The sequence below is a fragment of the Betta splendens genome, chromosome 7 (genome assembly GCF_900634795.4).
Source record: "Betta splendens chromosome 7, fBetSpl5.4, whole genome shotgun sequence".
In the NCBI taxonomy this organism is placed as follows: domain Eukaryota; kingdom Metazoa; phylum Chordata; class Actinopteri; order Anabantiformes; family Osphronemidae; genus Betta; species Betta splendens.
Genome location: NC_040887.2, coordinates 17,259,359 through 17,282,708, shown reverse-complemented (window position 1 = coordinate 17,282,708; position 23,350 = coordinate 17,259,359). Strand labels below are relative to the sequence as shown.

The following is a 23,350-nucleotide window of genomic DNA, read 5'->3' as shown; positions in this document are numbered from 1 at the left end:
TTGTCTTGTGCATGTTTTTAAAAATAATAATTTACCATAGTAGTGTACACGTCTTTACCGTGTGTATTGTGGAGACTGCAGTAAAGATAATTTAGTTTGCTTGGATGCTCAGCTGTCCAGACCTGCCGTTTGTGGACATTTATGCTTTGTCCAGATCTGCCGTTTGTGGACATTTATGCTTTCGTGGCATCTTTGTAACACTTTTACAGTTGCAGTACATATAGAATATGTTACCTGTATAGGCTCTGGTTCCCTAAATCTTAGTAACCCAAGATGGTAAGTAATCAATCTAAACACCTGCTGACTTTTCTAGATTTAAGGAAACTGAAGATTTCACAGCTATCTTCAATGCGGCCTGTGTCTAATCTGTCAAACAACATTAAAACTATAGTAAATAGGGAAAGCAAGACAGCAGACACAACAAATCATTTTTTTTTACTAAAAGAATAAATTTTATTTCAGCACTGTAAGTCATTTCCCCACCAGTACAAACATGACTGCCATCTTTGTTTCTTTCTCAATCAAATCTCCCCTCCCTCTGTGAGATCAGACTACCAACAGCCAGACCAAAAGAGAAACAAAAAAACCCCAAACACCTCTTTATCTTGTCTTTTCACAAACAGTCTGGTGCTTCCATAATGCTAACAATGATGACAAATTATACCAACCATAACAGCAATGATGATGATAATATTTCTATAACAATAATATGGATTAATTTTAACCCTTTCGCTGCACAAGGTAGATTTAGGTACGTAGTACATGCACTGGAACCAGAGTTCTTCAGTGGGACTTATCTATAGATAAGCAGGTTATCAGGATATCCTGGAAGTGGGATGGCAGTGTAGAGACAGACAGAATAACAACCTTCATTCAACTTCTCAGGCGCCTGCTAACAAACCATAACAGATACAAAATGACACATAATACTGCACAACTTCTACAATACTATATAGCAGATGTATTTTGTAGGGCTTTGGATTCTCTTTATAGGCACAGAGGCAGGGACAGAAGTCTGACGACTTCATTGAGGATGAATTTTCCTTGTTTCTCTTCTCACTGAGACAAATTGGCTGCTAAAACAAGAATATTAGGGCTGCATTTATGTTCATTATCACTGATTCATCTAAATGTTTCTAAATCATGTTTTATACCCCAGAAATTATTTTCTGCTGCTTATTTTGCATATTAATGTCAAAACACAATCAATAACATTGGATTGAAATTAATATGTATAAGTTTGGCATGGTGAATAAATAAGGAGATTCTAGGTCATTTTAAGTTTGTAGAATGTACCTCTTATTATAGCACACCGAAAACAGAATTTGCACAAGGCATAAAGCTTTTACTTCAAACCCTCCCACAGCTTCTAACCAAGGTCGTTAGGTTTGTTGGTCTCAGGTTTGTTTTAGAAGAATTCATCCCCTTTCATCAGCCTCCATGCCCCCTAAGAGAATAAAGAGATCATCTGAAGGAGTTCCAAACCAGCATGACTGAAAGCATATTTGTTAGGTGTGGCTCCTTGTGTCTTAGTGTAGATCTGATGGAAGTGAGTGCAGCACTATCATTATGGTGGGTACAAGCCAATTCACTGTCAAACCTGCTATTTTCCTGTCTGTCTTCTCACCGTGTGTTGTCATATATACACATGTATATGTATACATATCTGGGGGGGGGGGGGTCTAGATGTACTTTGGTTCTCAGTTGTTCACAGAGGTTCTGCTGTTTTGTGCAAGGGCGCTGAGTTCATCTTAGACTGATAGAGTAAACCACAAAAGTTATCAGGGATATTATTATTATTAGAATCAAATGGTGCAGACAACGATTTTCAATTGGAAACAAATGGGCAATATTTACTTACATATATAATAAACGGTGAAGTGGTCTAAAGATGCCATATAAAATACAAGTAAGGAAAATCGCAATCATTACACTTCAAATCTCTAGGTTGGCTAGGCGTGTTTCAGTACTAACTGAAGCAATGGTAGAAGGATTAGATTAGAAGATGTAATAACATTAAAAATAGTAAGAAACACACAATTGAATATAACAGTTTGGATATTTTTTCTGATTTTTTTTCCAGACTCTGGCTAGATACATACAGAAACTGATTATCAACATTAATATAACCTTTACTGTTAGTTGGGGTGATTAAGAGGCAGGGAAGCCAAAAGGGGAAAATGGTAATTATAAACATAAAGACTAAGGGAGAGGCAGAGAGGGAGGCAGTAAAAGTTAGAGAGAAAAGAGCGGGTGGTTAACTCGTGTGTTATCACTATTCATGTGTGGCTGCTCTCTATGAGAATCAGTAGGTATGGTCTGTATGTATGGTTGCGTGGGAGTGGCTGAATAGTCTACAGTAGATCAGACGACAGAGGAAAAGTAAGAGAATTCAATAAAAGGGTAGGAGGGAGGAGGGAAGTGAGACTGTGTGTGAAAACGTGTCATAGTGGGCTTTAGGACAACAAGCATAAAGAATTACTGATCAACTTTCTATTCAACTAAAACAGACACGGACAAAAGAGGGACACTACATCATGTATTCTTGACTTTTTTTTCCATACTAGCTACTGTGTAACTCAGGGTTTAACATCTATGTATCTGTGTGTGTGTGTGTGTGTGTGTGTGTGTGTGTGTGTGTGTGTGTGTGTGTGTGTGTGTGTGTGTGTGTGTGTGTGTGTGTTGATGTGTTTAGTTTTCCATTCCTGCTAGATGAAACCTCTGTAACATGTACTTTTAATCTGTCCATGCAAACTGGTGTATGTCAGTGGGTGGTGGTTTTCAAGGCAGTCAGTAGAATGTGTTACCAAATGATCTCTGATCAACTGACGACCACTCCACTAGGAACTGAAACGGCACAAATATCACTTCAGCACAAAAGCAGAGAGAGCGTTGCAGGTAACAAATACAACTGGATACCTGGTTTTGTCTGTTGTGTGTGTGGTTTGTGTGTGTGCTTTGCGTGTGGATGTCGTCTGGTGAGCAAATTGCAGAGAGGGCATCAAACACCAGATCACATTTTGGCTCGCCGCAGAGAAACCCCACTTCTAATAATGTACTGTGATACACATATTTCCACTAATGTCAAAAGCAGGTAAGTATATGACTCCTAGTAATTCTAGACTTAGTATTTTGGCCAGTGAAGCTATTTTCTCTAGCCTAGTCATGGTGTGTGTTACAGTCCTGTGCTAATCCCCGTGCTGGTACCTACCCTTACCCTATAAACACCTACAACACTCGTATGCTTAAATCCCTATCAATAACAACTATGTGTCCAATCTTCTGATTTCACTTTGGTGCTGTGGTTTTCAGAAAGCGTAGTGTAGCCTAGCCCTGTAGACGCTGAGCACAGGCCTACGCTGTGGCTTGAAGTGTTGTCGTCTCGCTGTAGTGTGTCTAGTTCGCAACAGAGGGGATGTCACACAGCTACATAAACACCATCAGGGTTTGTATTCTGACAACTGTATCTTGTAAGAGTTTGTCCATTTCAATTTTGTGGCACACAAGTCATCAACATACTAAGAAAATAAGGTGCTTCTTGTTGACTTGTTTTTTTTTATAAGCTCATTTCAACCTCTTAGTTATTTAGATAATGTTCTTGGCCACCATCTCTCGAACAGTATCAGTTTGTCCACTGCTTTCACGTGCAGTTGTGATACCAGTAAATGGTACATGCATGTTTCCATTTTCAGATGAAAGCTACTGTGAGGGACACTTCTCGGTCTTTACAAATATAAGTACTCTAATAAAACCTTTTAGTATGTTAGAAGTCAGACGTCCGCCACAAGGCTTCCCTCTCCTGTGTAAACCTGACAGAGGCTTTATGCCAGCCCATGAAGCCTCTGCCAGGTTTGACTGGAGAACTTTAGGAGGAAGTGTTTCCTGCTAGTCTAGTGACACACTGGAGCTTTGCAGGACCAAAGCTCTTACTGGCTATTGTTTTGCTCAACCAGCTGGTGGTGAAGGGATCTTAATGCCACACCCTATGTGCGTGTGGCTGCCATTACTGGCTCGTGTGATTGAAAAACCCTTTGCACAATATTTTAGAAATCTGACTCTGAGGATTCCTCAACATGGACTACTAGAAGTCTGTCAACTTCATTGCAGCATTCCTTACTGAATGTGTGATATTTATCTGAAGGGAACTCTGCCTTGCAGGAGTCACCTAACAGATCACCATTCATCCTCATTTCTTTTGGCCTTAAACTACACAAGGTAGGACAGAGATGATTTGTTTCTTTGTCACCTTGTAGAGGACAGTCCAGTGTGGTTTAACTTTAACTTTTTAAAACAAAGTGCTTCTTTGTCTGAAACCACTCTGTTCACATTCTGACGTCTCTCAAATAGATCTTTACCTTAACTCCTACCTGTCACAACGATTTGCTCAGGGGACACCCCTCAGACTGTCAATTCAACTGTACAGGGGCTTTTTCAAATTCAATATATTTAAATACAACAATAAGTGCTTCTGTTGGGAACAATCAAAGCTTTGGGAGGAAGGAACAATAGGATGGGAAGATAATATAATGCACTATTTTCTTTAGGAGCAGGGTAAAATCTTGCATACTTTAGGACTTAAGGTGCATAAATTCATTGGGTCTCTTAGCACAGCTAAGCACTAGGCTATGCTACATAGGTCAAAGTAAAATAAGGTAATACCATGGTGGTGCGTAAGTGCTCCAGTGATAGTTAACTAATCAATCTCTAAAGGGGGCTTTCGTTGCTAGCGAGTATGCTAAAGACTGAATGCTTAGCAGTGCGGCTAGCCTGCATTGTATGGGAGGCAAGGCTCATGGCAGAGAAACCAGTACATCATGCCCTCACGAATCCAGAAAAAAACTGAGCTCATGTAAGACCTTTGAAACCTCACGAGAAGGCCATGGCAGATGAACAAACCGCATCGACAAGAACTAACCACGGTGACTCGGCGTAGATGCTGCAACCATAGAACTCACATCCAAACTGTCACCATTACCAAAAGCTTAACATCTGTGTGCAGGGATTCCAACAATGGGACCATGAAACACAAAATAAGGAACTCAAACTGTACAGACTCAAACACCCACACCTACGATGGGCCTTGCTTAAGTGGCGGGTCTTGATGCTTATTTTGCTTATAGAGTGCGGGAGGGAAGTACTGAGGAACTTCGAGGGACAGGGCGCTTACAGACTCATGGAGAAATCCTTTCTTCATAAAATAATGTAAAACCACATGAGAAAACTAAAAAGGGACTAAAAGCTAGCTGTGTTAGCCTATCACCATGAGCATCAGAATATGAGGAGGAACCTGCTTCTTCTGCTGCTCTATGGGATAACCTGAACAGCTAACAGAGAGGGCTACAAAAACAAGGAGAGGCAGTCGAGCACATAACTCTCAGAGCACTGCATCCTGCGAAGGATGCCATCACTCCTCCTTCTGTAGCGCTCCATCTGACGGGCAGTCATGAAGGCAACAGGGGGCCTCCACTTCCACCCCCTCTGACTGGTTGTCTCTGCTGGCTAAGGCACACGGGATTGGCTCGGGTACGGGGGCCAGTTCCAAGGGCTGGCCGATGGCAGAGGCTGATGAGCTGCCATTCAGCTGCTGAGCTGCAACCTCTGGCATGGAGCCAGCTTCCTCTGAGGGCTTTGGGGGACTGCTGGCTGGCGGGGGCGACGACATCTGCATGAGAACACAAGTGCAGCAGGCAGATGAACGAGAAGTAAGAATTTACTAGTAGTGATGTTGTACCGTGGAAAAATCAAAACATCTATGTTGAATGTATAACAACACACATCAGGTCAAGATACTATCAAGTTTGTTTCCAGCTTCCAGCACCCAAGTACCCCCCTAGCCCCTCTTCCAGACCTTATATTTTCTTATGATCGCAACAGAATGCGTCTCTCTCAGAGTGCTGGTCTACTTCCCGATTCCTAGAGCTTCTAAATGTAGAATGAGAGGCAGAGCCTGTAGGTACCAAGCTCCTGTCCTGTGAAAACAGCTTCCAGTTCAGGGCCACGGGGCAGACACACACTCTACTTTAGGACCATGCTCTAACATATCTTATACAGAGAACTGACACATGTGACTCATTATCTGATTGCAGCCTAAGTATGAGGCTATATATTTAGAGTAGTGAGGGACCTCCCTTGATACACTGAGCTCCAATCTTCAGTTGCGCCTTTTAACCTTCCCAATGTTTTTGCTTGATGTTGTGCTCTCCCTGACTTTTTCCACAAAGACCAAGAAGCAGTATTGCTGGAAGCTTCTCCTATTAAACTTAGTTAAGTTTTTTCTCTCCATTGTGATTTGATGCTACTGTACAAAAAAAAATGAACTGTATTAGTCATACCTGTGTTCTGTTGGCAGCTGTCCTTTTCCCTCCCCTTACTTTTGATGGAATCTCTTTGCCCCTCCTGTGATGAAAGAAAATGATCACATGTTTTAGCACCTTCACAACATCGCTAGACTCCAGATAAATGACAGTAATACTGCTGTTCAGTGAGTGCTTTGCTGGCTAACAGTTCGTCACCTTACTCACCCTTTCCCTGCTCCCACTGAAACCACCTGCATGTTGAACCCCCCTCTTCCACGGATTGGTTTATTTCCAGCCCACTGACCAACCACCATTCCAGCTATCTCCAGTTTCCCTCCTTGAGGGGGGATGGATTGAAGGCCTGGGGAAAGAACAAATATCATCAGTCAAAGTTTTACATGTTTTTTTTTTTACACCACCTTTTATTCTGTTATAATTAACCCACTTAATCATATACAGTCAGGACCATAAATATTTGGACAGAGACACATTTCTTCTAATTTTGTTTCTGTACATTACCACAGTGAATTTTAAATGAAACAACTCAGATGCCATTGAAGTGCAGACTTTCAGCTTTAATTCCATGGGTTGAACAAAAAGATTGCATAAAACTGTGAAAAACTAAAGCATTTATTAAACACAATCCCTTCATTTCATGGGCTCGTAAGTAATTGGACAAATGAAATAACTGAAAATAAAATGGTCATTACTAATATTTCGTTGAAAACCCTTTGTTGGCAATGACAGCCTGAAGTCTTAAACTCATGGACATCACGAGATGCTGGGTTTTCTCCTTCTGAATGCTCTGCCAGGCCTTTACTGCAGCGGCTTTCAGTTGCTGTTTGTTTGTGGGCCTTTCTGTCTGCAGTTTAGTCTTCAACAAGTGAAATGCATGCTCAATTGGGTTAAGATCAGGTGACTGACTTGGCCATTCAAGCATATTCCACTTCTTTGCTTTAATAAACTCCTGAGTTGCTTTGGCTGTATGTTTTGGGTCGTTGTCCATCTGTATTATGAAACACCGCCCAATCAGTTTGACTGCATTCAACTGGATCTGCGCAGACAGTATGTCTCTGAACACCTCAGAATTCATTCGGCTGCTTCTGTCCTGTGTCACGTCATCAATAAACACTAGTGTCCCAGTGCCACTAGCAGCCATGCACGCCCAGGCCATCACACTGCCTCCACAGTGTTTTACTGATGATGTAGTGTGCTTTGGATCATGAGCTTCTCCACGCCTTCTCCATACTTTTCTCTTGCCATCATTCTGGTAGAGGTTGATTTTGGTTTCATCTGTCCAAAGAATGTTTTTCCAGAAGTGTGCTGGCTTTTTTAGATGCTTTCTAGCAAAGTCCAATCTGGCCTTCCTATTCTTGAGGCTTATGAGTGGCTTGCACCTTGCAGTGTATCCTCTGTATCTACTTTCATGCAGTCTTCTCTTTATGGTAGACTTGGATATTGATACGCCTACCTCCTGAAGAGTGTTGTTCACTTGGTTGGCTGTTGTGAATGGGTTCCTCTTCACCATGGAAATGATTCTGCGATCATCCACCACTGTTGTCTTCCGTGGACGTCCAGGTCTTTTTGCGTTGCTAAGTTCACCAGTGCTTTCTTTCTTTCTCAGGATGTACCACACTGTTGATTTTGCCACTCCTAATACTGTAGCAATTTCTCCCATGTTTTTTTTCTGTTTTCTCAGCTTAATGATGGCTCGTTTCACCTGCATGGAGAGCTCCTTTGACCGTATGTTGTCTGTTCACAGCAAAATCTTCAAAATGCAAACACGAGTCCTCTAATCAACTCCAGGTCTTTTATCTGCTTCACTCATAATGACATAACAAGGGAATTGTCCACACCTGCCCATGCAATAGCATGGAAGTCAATTGTCCAATTACTTACGAGCCCATGAAATGAAGGGATTGTGTTTAATAAATGCTTTAGTTTTTCACATTTTTATGCAATCTTTTTGTTCAACCCATGGAATTAAAGCTGAGAGTCTGCACTTCAATGGCATCTGAGTTGTTTCATTTAAAATTCACTGTGGTAATGTACAGAAACAAAATTTGAAAAAATGTTTCTCTGTCCAAATATTTATGGTCCTGACTGTATATCTGCAGCTGCACTGCTTGTTCTATTAGTTTCATATATGGTGGTGAATATGCCAGCAGCTTCAAAGAATCAAGAAGGCCACAAAATGTTTGTGTACAGTTGCTAGGTCTAAGGTGATCCAAACTTGATCCAAAGTCCAAAGCTGACTCCATATATAAAAAAAACTGATGTCAGAAACTTGAGAAACACTGTAGCAGAGTCTCCAACGAATCTCCACCAATAAATTCAATAAAATATTTGGGAAATATTCTGGATTCTTTTTATGGGTGGGCCTAATGGTAATGTCTTAAATAAACTTATACATTCAACTAAATACACAATGTACAGCTACAGTGTTTTTGGACAGTTCAAACAAAGCATTTCCATACCTGGAAAGGCTCTGGGTCTGTGCTGGGCTGGGTGATGTGGATGATGTGGGTGATGATGAGGAGGCATGCCACCCATAGGGCGAGTTGGGTAGAGTGGAGGCACTGGGTAGAAAGGGGGCACCATGGCAGGGGGCAGGAAGGGAGGAGGTGGTAGAGGAGGGGGAGGGGGAGGCAGGCGGGACATGTTGATGCCTTCTAGTATTGCCTGGCGCATCTTCTCGACCTTAGACACCAGCTCCTCCTAAAGAGCAGAGAAACTGTAACTGAGCCTTTCAGGTGTGGTTATCAATATCTGAAGGATCAAGTTCTCCTTTATTGTCTTGTGTTAATGTTAATCTAATGGCAGCTTAGAATTAAACTACTTTACTAAATGTAAGATTGAAACTGCAACAAAGACCTATGAAATGTACTATTTCTGTAACGTACCAAGGCAATAAAGAAAACACTTTTAAATAGTATGTTTATTACTAGGGAGATTCAGATAAGTCTGTAGCTCCTGCAGTACTGTATAAAAATGTACCAGGGTGAGGCATTTGTGCTGGCTACCTTATCATTAGATTCATACAGAGTACACTACACCTTTCCATGAAGACAGTGTAACAGAAACATTTACATTTAGATAGAGATATATATCTGACTATATTCTACTATATATCTGAAATCCGACTATAATTACATGGGGGCCTAATTTGAGCATCATGTTCGATGAGACAACACACTGTGCTGGGAACTGGGGAGACAGCTGTAACTGCAAGTGACTGGTGGAGGGCAGCAAGAGTGACTATCATCTTTACGGTGATACAACCCAACCGGTAATCCTCGTCTTTACAATTACTCTCCTCACCTGCTCTATAGACACTCTAATCTGACAAAAGGTACACAAAAATAAGCCTAAGAATATAGTTTTATTTTCTCTGTCCACAGAGAATAACTCCATACATCATCGTTACACATTATCTGATGATTTATTTAGTAATATCAGAGAGAGGGTAGTGCATTGTATCAAAAGCTCAGTTTCTCCATGTGCTTAACTTATTACCTACCTGCCCTTCACACATATCCAGCAGTGCGGTCTTGTCACGGGCAGCACGGGCCAGTTTGCTTTGGAACAGTTTGCCATCAAAGAACCCCCAGGGACAGCAGTGTTCCCATGGCAATGGTTGACCACACACGTCATTGATGAACAGCGCTGTATCCACGCCCGCCATAAAAAGAGCAGCCAGTTGGACGCCACGGGCATCCACCTTCTCCACCTGACAGTCACCACACAAACAAAACACAACAGCAATTTGTAACTGGTGGCTTGGTGGCTCAGTTGGTAGAGTGTTGGCCTGGGAAGCGGAAGGTCCAAGGATCAAGCCCATTTATGTAACATCGCTCTCTACCACAAAACCTGTAGTAAGTTTCAAATGTTTTTTATTTTATTTTATTTTAGAAATGCAGCACAGTAAGCAATGAAACAAATAAACCAGTGGCCAAATATTTTTAAACTAAATTCCAGTCCTGACACAATTTGCAGGCTAGTGTTATTTTTAACTTTTTATAGTTTTATAGTCACTCACGTTAAACCTCATTCGTTTGTAGGCTGTTTACCAGCAGGATGATGCATCTGCAGATAACATTACTGTCACAACACACAGCTGTCAGGTGTCAACACAAAGCTACACAGGAAAAGCATGGCTAATCTTGTGTTCACAAATTTAGCTGATCAGCTACATTTTTATTACGCATATTGCATTGTTAAACGTCTTTATTTTCATCACTCGTTTTCAACTTTAACTCATACACTACCTACAAATATTTACACTGTCCACATAACAAAGGAAAGAAACATTGGACTGTCACAAAGGCAGATCTCATCGTTCTGGTAAATATTGTAATGTTATATGCATGTGCCAACATACATACATCTTACATACACATAATATTGTTTTGTTGGAGAGAACTCTTCTCACTGATTGAGGTAAAAAAATGCCTCTCACCTTAAGCTCCTGTAGCTGGTCAGGCTCATAGAGCTGACTGGAAACAGCTTGGGCCAAGAAGGCATCTAGTTCGTGTCTCTGCAGGATCCTTCCTCCCGGCCACTGCATCATATACCTGAAAGAGAAAGAAAGCACATCTAACTGAAAAGCAACAGCACAAACCTTCAGTGTTCTGATGTCTAGACAAATTGAGAAGTAGCTTCAATCTATAGGATAATGGTACGGTATTATGGCTACTAATACATTAAACATTCTAATTAGATTATTTTTTGCACATGATTATAATAGTGTAATAATTGTCTTATCCAAACCTGAGCACGCAGCACATGAGCAGCAGATGCTGTGGAACCTGTGCTGGGTTAAGAAGGGCTGGGCAGTCAGAGCGTAAACAGGCCAGAAAGGCCCTGGTTCTCCTCGAGCGGTCCTCACTGGCTCGACCCAGCCATAGTCGTCGTAGATTGGGGCATGTCCACTCCCGGAAACACAGGGCTGGAACCAGCTCCGGAGTCAGGGCTGACTTGGCTTTACCACTGCTCCACTCTTTGACAATTACTGGAGGAACTGGAACACAGAGGCAACAGAGTAAAAGATTACCAACTAATATAACACTTTACCCCCTGATATCTGCCCAACCTTTTGACAGGTCAAAAAAAAAGTTTTGCTTCTACATGCCACTTTGCTAAAGACACACTGAGAGGAGTGAAATCTGAACTCCTTTTGGCAATAAATCCATTTAATCCACCATCAGACTGTTCCTTTATGAATTCTTTACTCACTTTTCTGTCACATCATGTAGAAGCACAATTATACAACACAAGAGAAATATAATAATTAAAAAAATTATTAATTACTTAAAATAAAAAAGAGGACCGCCAGAACTTCTACATGACGGAAACAATCCCACTGGAATACAAAGTTCCACAAATGGAATAAATAGACCTGAAATTCATTGTTAGTAAGTCTATATGAACTTACATGTATATTCTATATCATCAGGTGTGTCCTTGAGCAAGACAATTCACACCACCTCCCTGGGCACCGCACTGTGGCTGGCCACTGCTCCCCCAGGGGGTGGGTCAAAATGCAGAGATAAATTTCCCCAATGTGGGATCAATAAAGTTAACTTATAATTATAATTATTATAATCGTTTTTATAATAGTTGTAGAATAAAGACTAGAATGAAAGAATAACAGAACTTTGATTAATTAAATTGCATGAATAATTTTGTATATGTAAATCTGCATCAGTAATGCTAAACTGCAGTTTGTTCACCAGACTCCAGGTAAAAGTAGAGCCAATGGAGCAACCTGGTTGTTTTTTTCTTTAGGCTTTTTAACTCACATTTTCAACAGATTCACAATAATCAACTCAATAATCATAAAAAAAATCCATTTCATCAACCAACTTCTCAGTCCAGAACTGACCTTCCAGGGGGGCTCTCTTTCGGAGAGCAAGCCTTTCCAGACGGCGGTGTGTTTCAGCCAGACTGAAGAGTACGCCGTAGGCATACTGTCTAGCAGCACGGAACAGGAGGGAGGCAGGAGGCAGCTCTGAGTTACACTCATCCTCTATACACACAGGCATCTTCATCTCTCCCTAAGGGAGGGGGGCAGGGTTGCACAGGGCAGAGACAGGACAAATGAAGAACCAAGATCGATAATAAACATTTGCCCATGAAAGCTATAGATAACTATAGAAGAAGCCGCTCATATTATCAGAGACCAATTTACAGACAATGTTTAAAAAAATAAAAAAAATTTGTTTACCCTGGTCAATATGTGATATATCTGTGGATACATTAGTCCTCTTCTGTGTCTGTGTTCAGCTACGCGAAGCACCTCAGCACTGACCTAAATGAACAAAACAGACAAAGGAAACATGTTGACAACATGCACATTGTTCTGGTAATTGATTTGAGGACATGTCAGACTTTCACCTGAGGCAGAGGGGGTGTGGTTATGTCCATGTGACTCCGCGTCGCCATAGACAGAAGTGACGGAATGTTTGGCCCACTTCCGTTGCCCTGGGAGACATCTCCAGAGGCTGAGCCCCTCCTTCCAGGATCTTCCCACCGAGAGGTCTTGTCCATCAAATGGCTGAGGGAAAAAGATTACGACTGTTTAGGCATCCTGGCCAACCATTACGTATGATAATGGATACTGACTCCTCAAAAACATATGCTGTTTAGTCCTGTTTAGGTCCCTATGGCAAGAAGAAGAAGTAAGAACTTCACATCAAATTAAACACTCTTGCTAATAATGTCTGAATTTTCTAATACAATATGGTATTAATGGTTTCATATGTAAAAAAAACAGCACTAATAATTACTGTAGGTCAGCTGACAATTTAACTATCAAAGTGACATCTAAAAAAATAGCTGCTGCTGCTGCTTCACACTTTACCAACAATATACATAAATCTGTAAATAAATCCTTGTTTTCATGTTGCTTCAGAAAGATTATTACTTTGTTTATGAAGTATAAATGCACAGTGGGAGATAATGTAGGTTAGAACCCTGCATAGTGCACCTACAATCTACACATATCACCTTTTGGAGATATAACTATGTCTTACTTGGCATTGCTGTCATTGGGTTCATCTCCATCAGAAGAGGAGGAAGGTGACGGAGAAGGTCCAGATTGAGTGCCAGTGTGATGATTGGGTAGCCTGTTTCCGCCCTGAGTGGAATCATATGGAGCTGACCAGTCAGTAAAGCTCATCTTGCCTGTCAGTGAATCGTTGCATTCCTGGGATGGCGGTGGCGGGTTATGAAACAAAGGGTTGGAGCCAGGTCCATATGGTGGATACGGTGGCTTTAACCCTGGAACCTGGGGAAGTGGGAACTGTGTTGGGAAAGGAAAGGGTGGCCAAGGGGGACAGAGAAAGAAAATAAAAATAAAATCAAGGAGACTCACTATGAAGGGTAGACCCCCCCTCACATGTAATAAGCACATTCCACTCTGATTCCTAACAGCAAAAACCTAAACAGCAAAAACCTAAACTACTATGCTACCTGTAGATCCATTCAGAGCAGAGACCAACAGCCAAGCAAAGGAATGTACCTGATTCTTTCCAGGCTGCATCGGTCCCATGTGGCCAGCTGGTCCCCCAAATGGAGTGGGTCCAAACCCAGGTACTAAACCAAAAATATCAATTTATTAGACCACTAAAAGTATCAATATTGTATATAACAGAATTACTTAGTTGTGATTTACTTGGGCAGTCTGCTACTCACAAATGAACGAGGAGGGCCCCATGTTGGGTGAGCGTGGTTTGGAGGCAGCTGAGAAATAGTCCACAGCTTTTTTGAATCGCTCCACTTTATCCTCTGTACGAGACTAAGAGACACAAAACACAATGATGAGTTGCCAATGACTGACTGGCCAATGTTGTGTTTTATGCTGTGGTCTGCTAACAGACTGGACAAACTGATCAGGAGGGTGTGTTCTGTTCTGGGGGTGTAGTTGCACCCCCTACATGCTATGGCTGAGTGGAATCTTAAATTTAGATTCATTAATGGACTTTCATCCCGGTATATAAAAAATGGTTTTACTCTCACTTGAGCCCAACATGGAAGCTCAAATCAGCTGTGGTCAACAATTTATTTAACAAGCGACTGTTACTTATAATAATATTATATTTTACTTATAATAATATAAGTATTAAGGTTTAACCTTAATAATTTATACTATAAAGTTTTATATTTAGGTTAAGTTGCTTTTTACATTTTACTACTGATAAAAAAAAAATTTAGCCTAAGGGTAAAAAGTTGTTAGGTAATTAAAAGGTTCACATTTTACAATTACTTAACAATGCTCTTAATTATCTCTTAATTATTAAATTATACATGGCAAGACACTGTTCACATACATAAACGACTGCTAATGCTAAACAGATCTTTAATAGTTGTTTATATCCAAGCTTCCAAGGTCAACTCAAGCAATTAGAAAAACTCAATGAGTATCATTTTTTCTAGGCTAGAAAGCATTAAAGAGCCACCCATTAGATTATAATTAAAAAAAATGCCTTCATATGAAGACTGCACCTGTCTATAAGCCGCAGGTGTCCACGTTGTAACGTAAGATATTTATACAGAAAGATGATGCACAGAAAGATTTTTTTAACTTTTAACTAAATATGGTAAATGTACAGCAGCGTACCAAGTCATTGATCACTATCACTGCCTTCTGAGCATTAAAAATATTGAAATGCATTTTTTTGTATATGTGCAAAATAATGTGTTGGTATATAAACTGCTTTTGCATGTTTGAAAAAATTAAAACCACTAAATGGTCCACATTTCTTTAGCGCATTTGGATTTTGGGATCCAAAGCGCTTTACAGTAGCTTCTCTTTCACTCATGCACTCTCACATTCACACACTGATGCCAGCAGCTGCAATGTACCAGTGCTCGCTTGAAACACCAGGAGCAACCTGGGGTGCAGTGTGTTGCAGGACACTTCGACAAACCAGCAACCTTGTGGTTAGAGGACAAACTCCTGCGCTATTGCCCCTAAAGTCATCGTCTTCAGTGTCAGAACAGAACAGCCTCACAATTACTTGGTCACACACTTTGTCTTTCTTTTAGGGTTTCGTTGACTAACCTTGTAGCCGGTACTGCTGGCCATGCCCTGATGGACAGGCCAGAACTGTACTTTTTTCACGTGTAAGAATAAGTGAAACATCTCTTGGTGAGTTAGCCCTTTATTTAAGGCAGAAAGAAGAATACGCTCTTTCGGCTCTGTCCATCCAACATGGTCAGCAAGTCACTGCAATGTCAGTAGCAAGAACACACTGAAGATTCTCAATATTAATGCATAACAATGACTAAGGGTGCATACAACACCCAAGCCTAAACAGCTTTCAGTCAGATCTGCATAGTATAAACATCTCGGTTGTGTGTGGCGGCATGGAGTTCGTAGGAGGGTAAAATCCACAAATTAACCGCACTTTTGTTGAAGCCACAGGGTTTAAAGCGTGTGAAAAACGTAGCAGCTTTAGTCCAGAAATTACAGTACTAGATTTTCAATAAAAGAAACCCACTGCAAAACTACAGAGGGACAATTCTGCTTAACTCAAGGACACAAACATTGAAAGACCAGACATACTATGTGCAATGATTCTTTATACTTGATGGAAAAGATAAAAAAACAGGGGGAAAAAAAAATCAAGAATGCTGCATTTGAGGAAAAGCAAATGCTGTCATGTTTGACATCAAGCTGTAATCACTGCTCGCAGGATCAGCTGCTGAACCACAAAAAAAACATACCCACGTTTCTATAGTATAGCTGCACAGGTGAGTGGAGTACACATTCCTTCATCATATGTAACCAACCACAACACTCAGTTTACAAATATAGTGCTTCATACCCAGCAGAGGGCAGCATGGGCTTCAGAGTTCAACATTCCTTCCTCACTTATCCAGATGTGTATTTGTACAGAAATTCATGACAATTAAATGTACTCCACAGAGAAAACAAGGACAAGTCAAATTAGGTCTAAAGACGGTATAAAACTAATTAAACAATCGATAAAATAGATGTTCCACCTTTCTGCTTACCAAGCTACAGGGCAATACACCACAACAAATCAACAGTCAGCTGTGTGAGGCCGGCTGCACAAATAGATTACAGAAGAAAACAGTGGTACAATCTGTCCAGTCCCTTTGCTATTAAGTATGCATAATGTAAAAGTAGTTCACTGAAAAAATCATGACTGTGTGACTCCACAGGCTTTAACTAGGATGTGAATTTATCTATATAAAAAAATACTATGATGGCACTGGTTGGCTGCCTGCTGCAAAAAAAAAAAACCCAAAAAACACGTAGGCTGATACAGAAAGCAACAACTCTATGTATGACACACACTTCAACCCGTTGAGCTAAGGAGCCACTGAAGAATTCGGCCTTTATGGGATTTTTAATTTATTAAAAATACAACTAATAAGTATTTTACGATAAAGATTTAACTGTAGTGTTTGTGGCAGACTGACATTTATGGGGCATGTTTATAATATTTTTTCCCCTCTAAACAAGGTGCTGTCACTCCTCTGCTCCCCAGAATGTATAGCAGCAGTGTAGTCAACAGAGAACCATTTATAACTAACAAGAAAAAGGACAAATTGCCACAACTTCAGAAATAATTCCAACTCTACATTGGAAAAACTAGTCACAGAGCACCTGTGCAGCTTGAGCTGTCTCATTGGGGCAAAACTATTTGACACATCAACAGCAGAGGAGAGAGTAATCTAAACAACTGTCTAATGATTGGTGGGCAGCTTCTCTACTTCCTGAGCCGCTCCTGCAATACTGAAAAATCTAAACGTGGCCTGAAACAGCGAATCAGCAACTTTTCAATGCTTTCCAATGGGTGGCCTGCTCCCTTCAGGTTATGTAATATGCAGAGAACAAATCCACACATGACTTCACTTGGATTTCAGATAAACTTAAGGCTAGGAAGATTGCCAGACCAGGACCATGTGATAGTAATGCAGGGAATCCCTGGGGTTCTCATTCACACATCTCACCTACTTAATGCCCCTAAATGTTTAGGATTCTAGTACATCAGTGTCAAAGAGGCTTATCAGATAAGACGCATCATTCTGCAGCACTTCTAAATAATCAGAAAGACAAACTAGATAACTAATGCAATTACACACCAAGTCAAATTATTTCTCCCTGATCTTGGATAAAAATATATGATAGATTAGGTTACACATTACTTTAGGTCGTCATAGACTGACAAATAAAAGTTCCTTGGCAAACACTGACATTTGTGTTTGCATGCACCTAAATATAATACTAGGTAAGGTTAATCATTCATTTAATTAGTTATTAGTTACAGCCCTAAATTTACAAATGTGACCTGTAACATTCATCAACACTGTGGCCCTATTTAACCTATTTTAAATTTGCAATCAGAAAACTGTTGGGTTTGCAGGGTTCTTGGCAGGATTAAATATATTTAAAGTAAAAACAATCAAATTTTAATCCAACAAAAGAATCATTAATAATCATCTTACCTGTGACTGTTTAAAGACATCTCTGGCGATGGCGTTGAGGTTTCCCAGGTCTTTGATGGAGGAGACATATTCTGCAACAGCCTTGATCACCACCTCGCAGGGCGGCAGCACCAACTGATGGGCTCGCACCTGAGGCAAAACACAACATAGCACAAGTTATAAAACCATGCAATATGATGTGAACGTGGATATTTTATGTATGGGTGACTTTCATGACATTCAGGGTCACCATACAAATGAAACAAAAAAAAATGATAAGTTTTCTTGTATGTGCCTCTCTCTTTAAGCAGTGCACAAAATTCTATGGCATCCTGATGAGTAGATTAGCCTTACTTCTACCACTATTATAATTTCGCAGTGACCGTGGTTGATGAAAGGGAAAAATTTCAGAGACCACACTTCCAGAGTCTGTTGCCTCTCAACTGGATGCTGAAAGGAAGAGTTGATTAAGCTACATCCAGCTCAGAGACATAAGCTGCCAGTGAACTATGCTCATCAAACAAGAGCAAGATAATTTCCATACTCTTTAGGAGGCCGTACACCCCAGAGTTTAACTTAGGTGTGACTCAAATTCAAACTGGGATCTAGAATTCAGGAGGCTTCAGTGGCTTCACAATCATTAAACTTCGCTTTTTCACCTTTTCTCACCACTCCAAGAGAATCTGCTGGTTAACTTTAACTTCTGGTGTCAAACTTATTGTTTTAATGTTATCAATTTTGATATGTTTTACAAAATTGTTTCCATTAGTAACTAAATATTTTAATGTATTATTGGCAATTTAATTTGATCATGTAAACAACAATAAACAATAAAAAACAATTGTCATTGACAATCGCTAACATTAAGCTAGTAACAAAATAAATGAAACACATAACTGGTACATCCTTTCAGGTACTGAAATAGGAATTGTGCATTTTTTCTTTAAACATTTTTGATCTTTACATTTAAAGTTCCACTTATAGACAGAGCCACATGTCACTTTGTCATATCACTTTGGTTACTATGTAAAGGTAACCAGAGGAAACCTGGCTTTTTAAGTTACAGCAGTGTTGACATTAGCTGACTTATACTTTATTATTATTAATTTTATATACTATATTTTTGTAGTCCCAGTTTGGTAACTTCATTCTTAAATATATAGAAAAGCAAACAAATTCTCTAGTGTCTACTTCACTAATTTTACTTTGAGAGAACATCAGCAAGCAGAAATACTCTAATTTAAAGATATTTTGAAATCAGGAATCTTTGTCTAAAATGAATTTACAACACAGAAGGTAAATGGATGATGGCACGTAGAGGCATATGGTACCTTGAGTGAAGCTAGTGGGTGTTCTGGTCCAAGTAAACTCCAGTGAAAGGCAGCCAGGTCCTCATCAGGCAGTATATGATTTCCTACAGGAAAAAATGTTTGGATGAAAGATGCCAAAAAAAATGAAAATCCCACATAAGGTATAGCTTTTCTGTATTGAGCAACTAAATAAAACCTGATATAAATGTTTGATATTGTGAAAGTAAGATGTGTTTGACTACTCTTCTTACCAAGTAGAGCAGCAAAGCAGGGAAGGTGCTGTGTCTTAAGCCCAAGCTGTCTGGCAGCCTCAGACAGCAGGTACTGATGTGTTGTAAGGTTCTTGCCGTTCCAGCTCAATTTGAGTGCATGTGAGGAGAAATAGGCAGGTATATTACAGAGGGCAAACTCAGAATCCTGAGCAATCAGGCCAGCAAATCCGTAGTCCCTGTAGAGAGACAGCACTTCCTGGTGGTGGTCCTCCAAAGTCTGTACAACCTAAAAATGTAGACGAGGCAAGAAGTTGTCCTATTAAAACAAACTCAGAGATCACATGCAAATATTGTGCTGGCTTGTCCTGTCTTTGTTTTTTAATATTGTTATAACCCACCACAAAGAAGTTTTAATGTGACAAAACACTGGTCGTAATTTAGGAAATTTAGCAAAAAAATATGCTACATACTGTTGCATATTGATACTGATATTTAACCTTGTTAATGAATGCCAGCATTAGTCAGTGTAAACATTGCAAGAAGGACGAAGCAGTACAAATGAGAACCATGGGTAATGATGCTGTTCAGTGTGTGCTGTATAGTGGGTAGGGCTCAGTGTCAGTGGTTTTAGCTGCTTTTATAAAAAGGTTACATTTTTATTTAAAAACAAGTCATATGAGATTATTCTAAAATACTGCTTCAGAAAATCCAAATATACTTAATCTAAACATTGCTATAATAAGTGCAAGTGAAAACACACAAAATATAAGTATAATATATAAGTATAAGAACCAAGTGAAAAGCATGACATGTCAGTACAACGAGTATAAATAGTCCCTCCGCTCAGCAGTTCTAAACAATGTATGAAGGGTTCAATGAGTTCATGTTATGTAATATGCAGGCAAGTCTGGGTCATGCTATACAATGTACGTCTGTCAGCACCAGCTCCGAACCATGGCCGACCCTGAACCAAACCTCAGAGCAGAGCAGAGCGGCCTCGCCAAAGTAAAGAGATACGACCACATCGGTCGCGTGTAAAAGCTCAACAAGACTCACTTAGTAGCTCAGCCTGCACTTGTTCCCAAACAGAAAACAAAGCAGCGCTGATGAGAAGCAATTGATATATAAACGCTCACCAAATGAAAGAACTGCACATAAAAAGGATCACATTGCTCACCCGCACTCGGAAGCGGAACATGGCGAGGCGGACACAGTGGCTAAGGCAAGCCGGGGGCAGGAACCAAGCCCGGGGAGGCGGGGTGGCCTTGCTGCCGACGTGGTTGACTATCAGCTGCGCCGTCTGTCGCTGGCCCTGAGCTCGCCGCGCCCACTCGGGCCAGCGCTCCTTCCCCAGTGTGCCGTTGAAAACCACGACCAGCTCCAGGCCGCCCTGGTACAGGCAGGCCTGTGACAAGGCGGCTAAGTATCCCAGCATGGCGTTCCACTCGCCCCCACACACCCAGTCCGTCTGGTATCCGCCGTAGAGGCGCTGTAGGCCAGAATCAGCGTCGATTAGAATTCTTGCAGGCGGTGGCGGGGGAGGCATGGGCCCAGGGTGATGTGGGTGGTGGTGTGGGTGATGGTGGTGAGGGGGCTGTCGGGCGGCGGTACGGGTAAGCTTGAGGAGGTCCACCGGGACTGCTGCCCCGGTGCAGCGCTTCTCTAAATACTCTTGAAAACCCTGGACTCCCATGACGGTGTTGTTTAGCCTGTGTGTTTGGCCGGGAGCGGCTTCTGAATACGTTCTGTACGCCGTGTTTGTAATGTGATGTGGGTGGAGACTTCCTTCAATGCACTTCAGGCAAACTAGCTGCTCTACTGTGTAGTGACTAACTGTACTTTAGTAGTTCCTGCAAAAAAGTTGTTACCGTGATTAACCGACCGTGCACAACTCTACGGGAGACTGAGGCAACGTAACGTTACTTATGCCGAAATGACAGTTGTTCAGTTTTGGTCGTAGGTGCTCAGTTTCGTGTCCATCCCTGTAGATTTTTTGGTGAAATGCCAGCAAGGCCAGTGTAGCTACCTAAAACCACAAGTTCAAAATATGCCCCGCTCTCGTCCTTTGCCTCCGCATTAACTGCTTTCCAAACTGAAATTGAGAGGAACTAACGGAAATACAGCACAGTGGTGAAAGTATACGCAGAAAAGCCTGGAATATACTTCACCTGCTGGTTTGTGGTGAACGAAAAATTGAAAACTGCGCATTAGTTAGCAAGCCACTGGCTGGACGGCCAGTTTGCGGACATGTTAAACGGAGCAGCCGGGATAACCGTATTTTATGTGACAGCCAATATGTTTCGGTTTTACTCTGCGTTTACTCGAAATTCATCACGCGTGCAGCGGTAGTTCGATTGCAGGCTCGTATCAGCAAGAACAACAATTTATAAACTAATACGCTGTGTGACAGACTAGCTAGAGCTATACTAATATTTGCTAACTGTTAGCTGCTGGCAGGGTCCCCGGCGTGATTTGACGCGTCAACTCCCGAAGACAAGTCCGGGGTGAACACGACGCGGAATGAGATGGATGTTTGACGAAATAAAAGAAAAACAACTAAAATAAAATAAAAAAGAAAAGCCCGATGGTGCCTCCCTCGCTTTCTTCCACGCTCACGGCTTCATTTTGCAGAGGGGAACATTACTTCCAAGCGACATCAGCCATCTTGCGACTTCCTCGCGGCCCAGTAGAGTAGGAGGAAAGGCGGAGTGAGGTTGTGGGAGTAGGCGCGTCAGCGGGGCCGCTGGGAAATGCAGTCTAATGGCTAGATTAGGAAACTGTGGCCACAATAACAGAAAACTACAACTACCAAGTTAGCAGGGCGGGCGGTAGGACGAGGATAAAACGCTGGAGAGTAACATTCTTCTTCAAGTGGTCAACGAATGATTAAAGTGTAATCGGCAGAACGTGTCGGTGTTGGTGTCTTCATTTGTACACCAATACAGTATGTTTTACAATATAACTGCTGTTGTGGGAAAGCCGCCACGTCCATAAAACATTTAACAACCTCAAATATGAAAAAATGTTTCTCAGTAGTCTATATTAAAATGATTTAACATCAGGTAGTGTAACAGGTAAAACTTCCCTGTCGCATCTACGTTGAATCACTGATAGAATGTCGCCTCCGTGTGGTTGTGTTTAGGATGAGCTTCCACGGAGTAATCATGAAAGACTATGAATACATGCAACATAAATTATTTTAAAGACCAAAACTACCATACATATAATTCAGCATTGTGTGCTGTAAAAATCATCGTGAAGGTCCAGTCTGCGATGTGAGGCGGTCTCAGGTGACGCAGGGATCCAGGATCTCTGCGGCGGAGGCGTCTCTGGGCGCATAGTTGACTAGGAAACATTTTTAAGAGGCTTGTGTTTCATTTACCAAAGGAGGAGTACGTGTGGTTAGGCAAATTGTTCGTTTGCTAATTTTGAGGTTAACAGGTTAGTTTGGTTTTTCAGCACCAATGTTTGCTGTTGATTGCGGGGACACGTGTGTGTTCACGGTTACGGTTACAAGCCCAGATGTATCGATCACAGAATAACTGATTACGCATCGACTAATCTCATGCAGCTCACGTCACACAGAGCAGCAACTTTTAATGGAGATGTACGAAGAGGTGAACCATATAAAAGGGGAAATACAGCCACTAGAAATACAGAAAAGATAAAAGCCTGGAAAACAATAGCAGATCAGGTGAATGACTAAGTAATCCATATTAGTTAACCCATTATAGCACAGACCGATTTATGCTTAAAGGAAAATTAAAATTATGTAGAATATGAAACAAGCCAAACGCACCACGTTAAAGCACCTGTAGTTACATTACATAACTGCCTTTGTAATCGCCCACACTTGTGTGTCTGCTGCTACCCTGTCACAGCATCAAAGCTTCATTCACACAACACCACAACACATCTAATCACTGAACTGTTTCGACAACCACCACAAACACAGAACATACTGGCATATGTGGGAAGTCTCACTTTTGGATATCTGCAGTTTAACCATTCATTTTATACAATATAACCAATAATATAAATGAGAATTACAGAATTACAAATTTGGCCAAGC

General features: G+C 41.1%; 1 protein-coding gene across 1 annotated transcript; it reads right to left on the bottom strand.

The window, feature by feature from the left end:
* Positions 1-425: 425 nt before the first annotated feature.
* Positions 426-21,991, bottom strand: fam120c (family with sequence similarity 120C). Its single transcript, XM_029156837.3, has 17 exons — positions 20,456-21,991; positions 19,318-19,564; positions 19,088-19,170; positions 17,778-17,906; positions 13,992-14,094; positions 13,819-13,892; positions 13,331-13,599; positions 12,693-12,852; positions 12,523-12,606; positions 12,181-12,352; positions 11,067-11,316; positions 10,756-10,870; positions 9,817-10,026; positions 8,774-9,014; positions 6,522-6,657; positions 6,333-6,396; positions 426-5,662 (listed from the first exon to the last, which is right to left on the bottom strand). The coding sequence occupies exons 1-17, from the start codon at positions 20,969-20,971 to the stop codon at positions 5,405-5,407; spliced, it is 3,111 nt and encodes a 1,036-aa protein (XP_029012670.1). The 5' UTR covers positions 20,972-21,991; the 3' UTR covers positions 426-5,404.
* Between the last annotated feature and the right edge of the window lie 1,359 nt (positions 21,992-23,350).

Bases quoted from the DNA above. Each gene is read 5' to 3' on its own strand.
- fam120c (XM_029156837.3), bottom strand. From the start codon at position 20,971: ATGGGAGTCCAGGGTTTTCAAGAGTATTTAGAGAAGCGCTGCACCGGG. The intron at 14,095-17,777 runs GTAAGATGATTA...TGTGTCTCTTAG, and splicing joins ATGTCTTTAAACAGTCACAG to TCTCGTACAGAGGATAAAGT. The intron at 11,317-12,180 runs GTCAGTTCTGGA...TCTGTGTTCCAG, and splicing joins AAAGAGAGCCCCCCTGGAAG to TTCCTCCAGTAATTGTCAAA.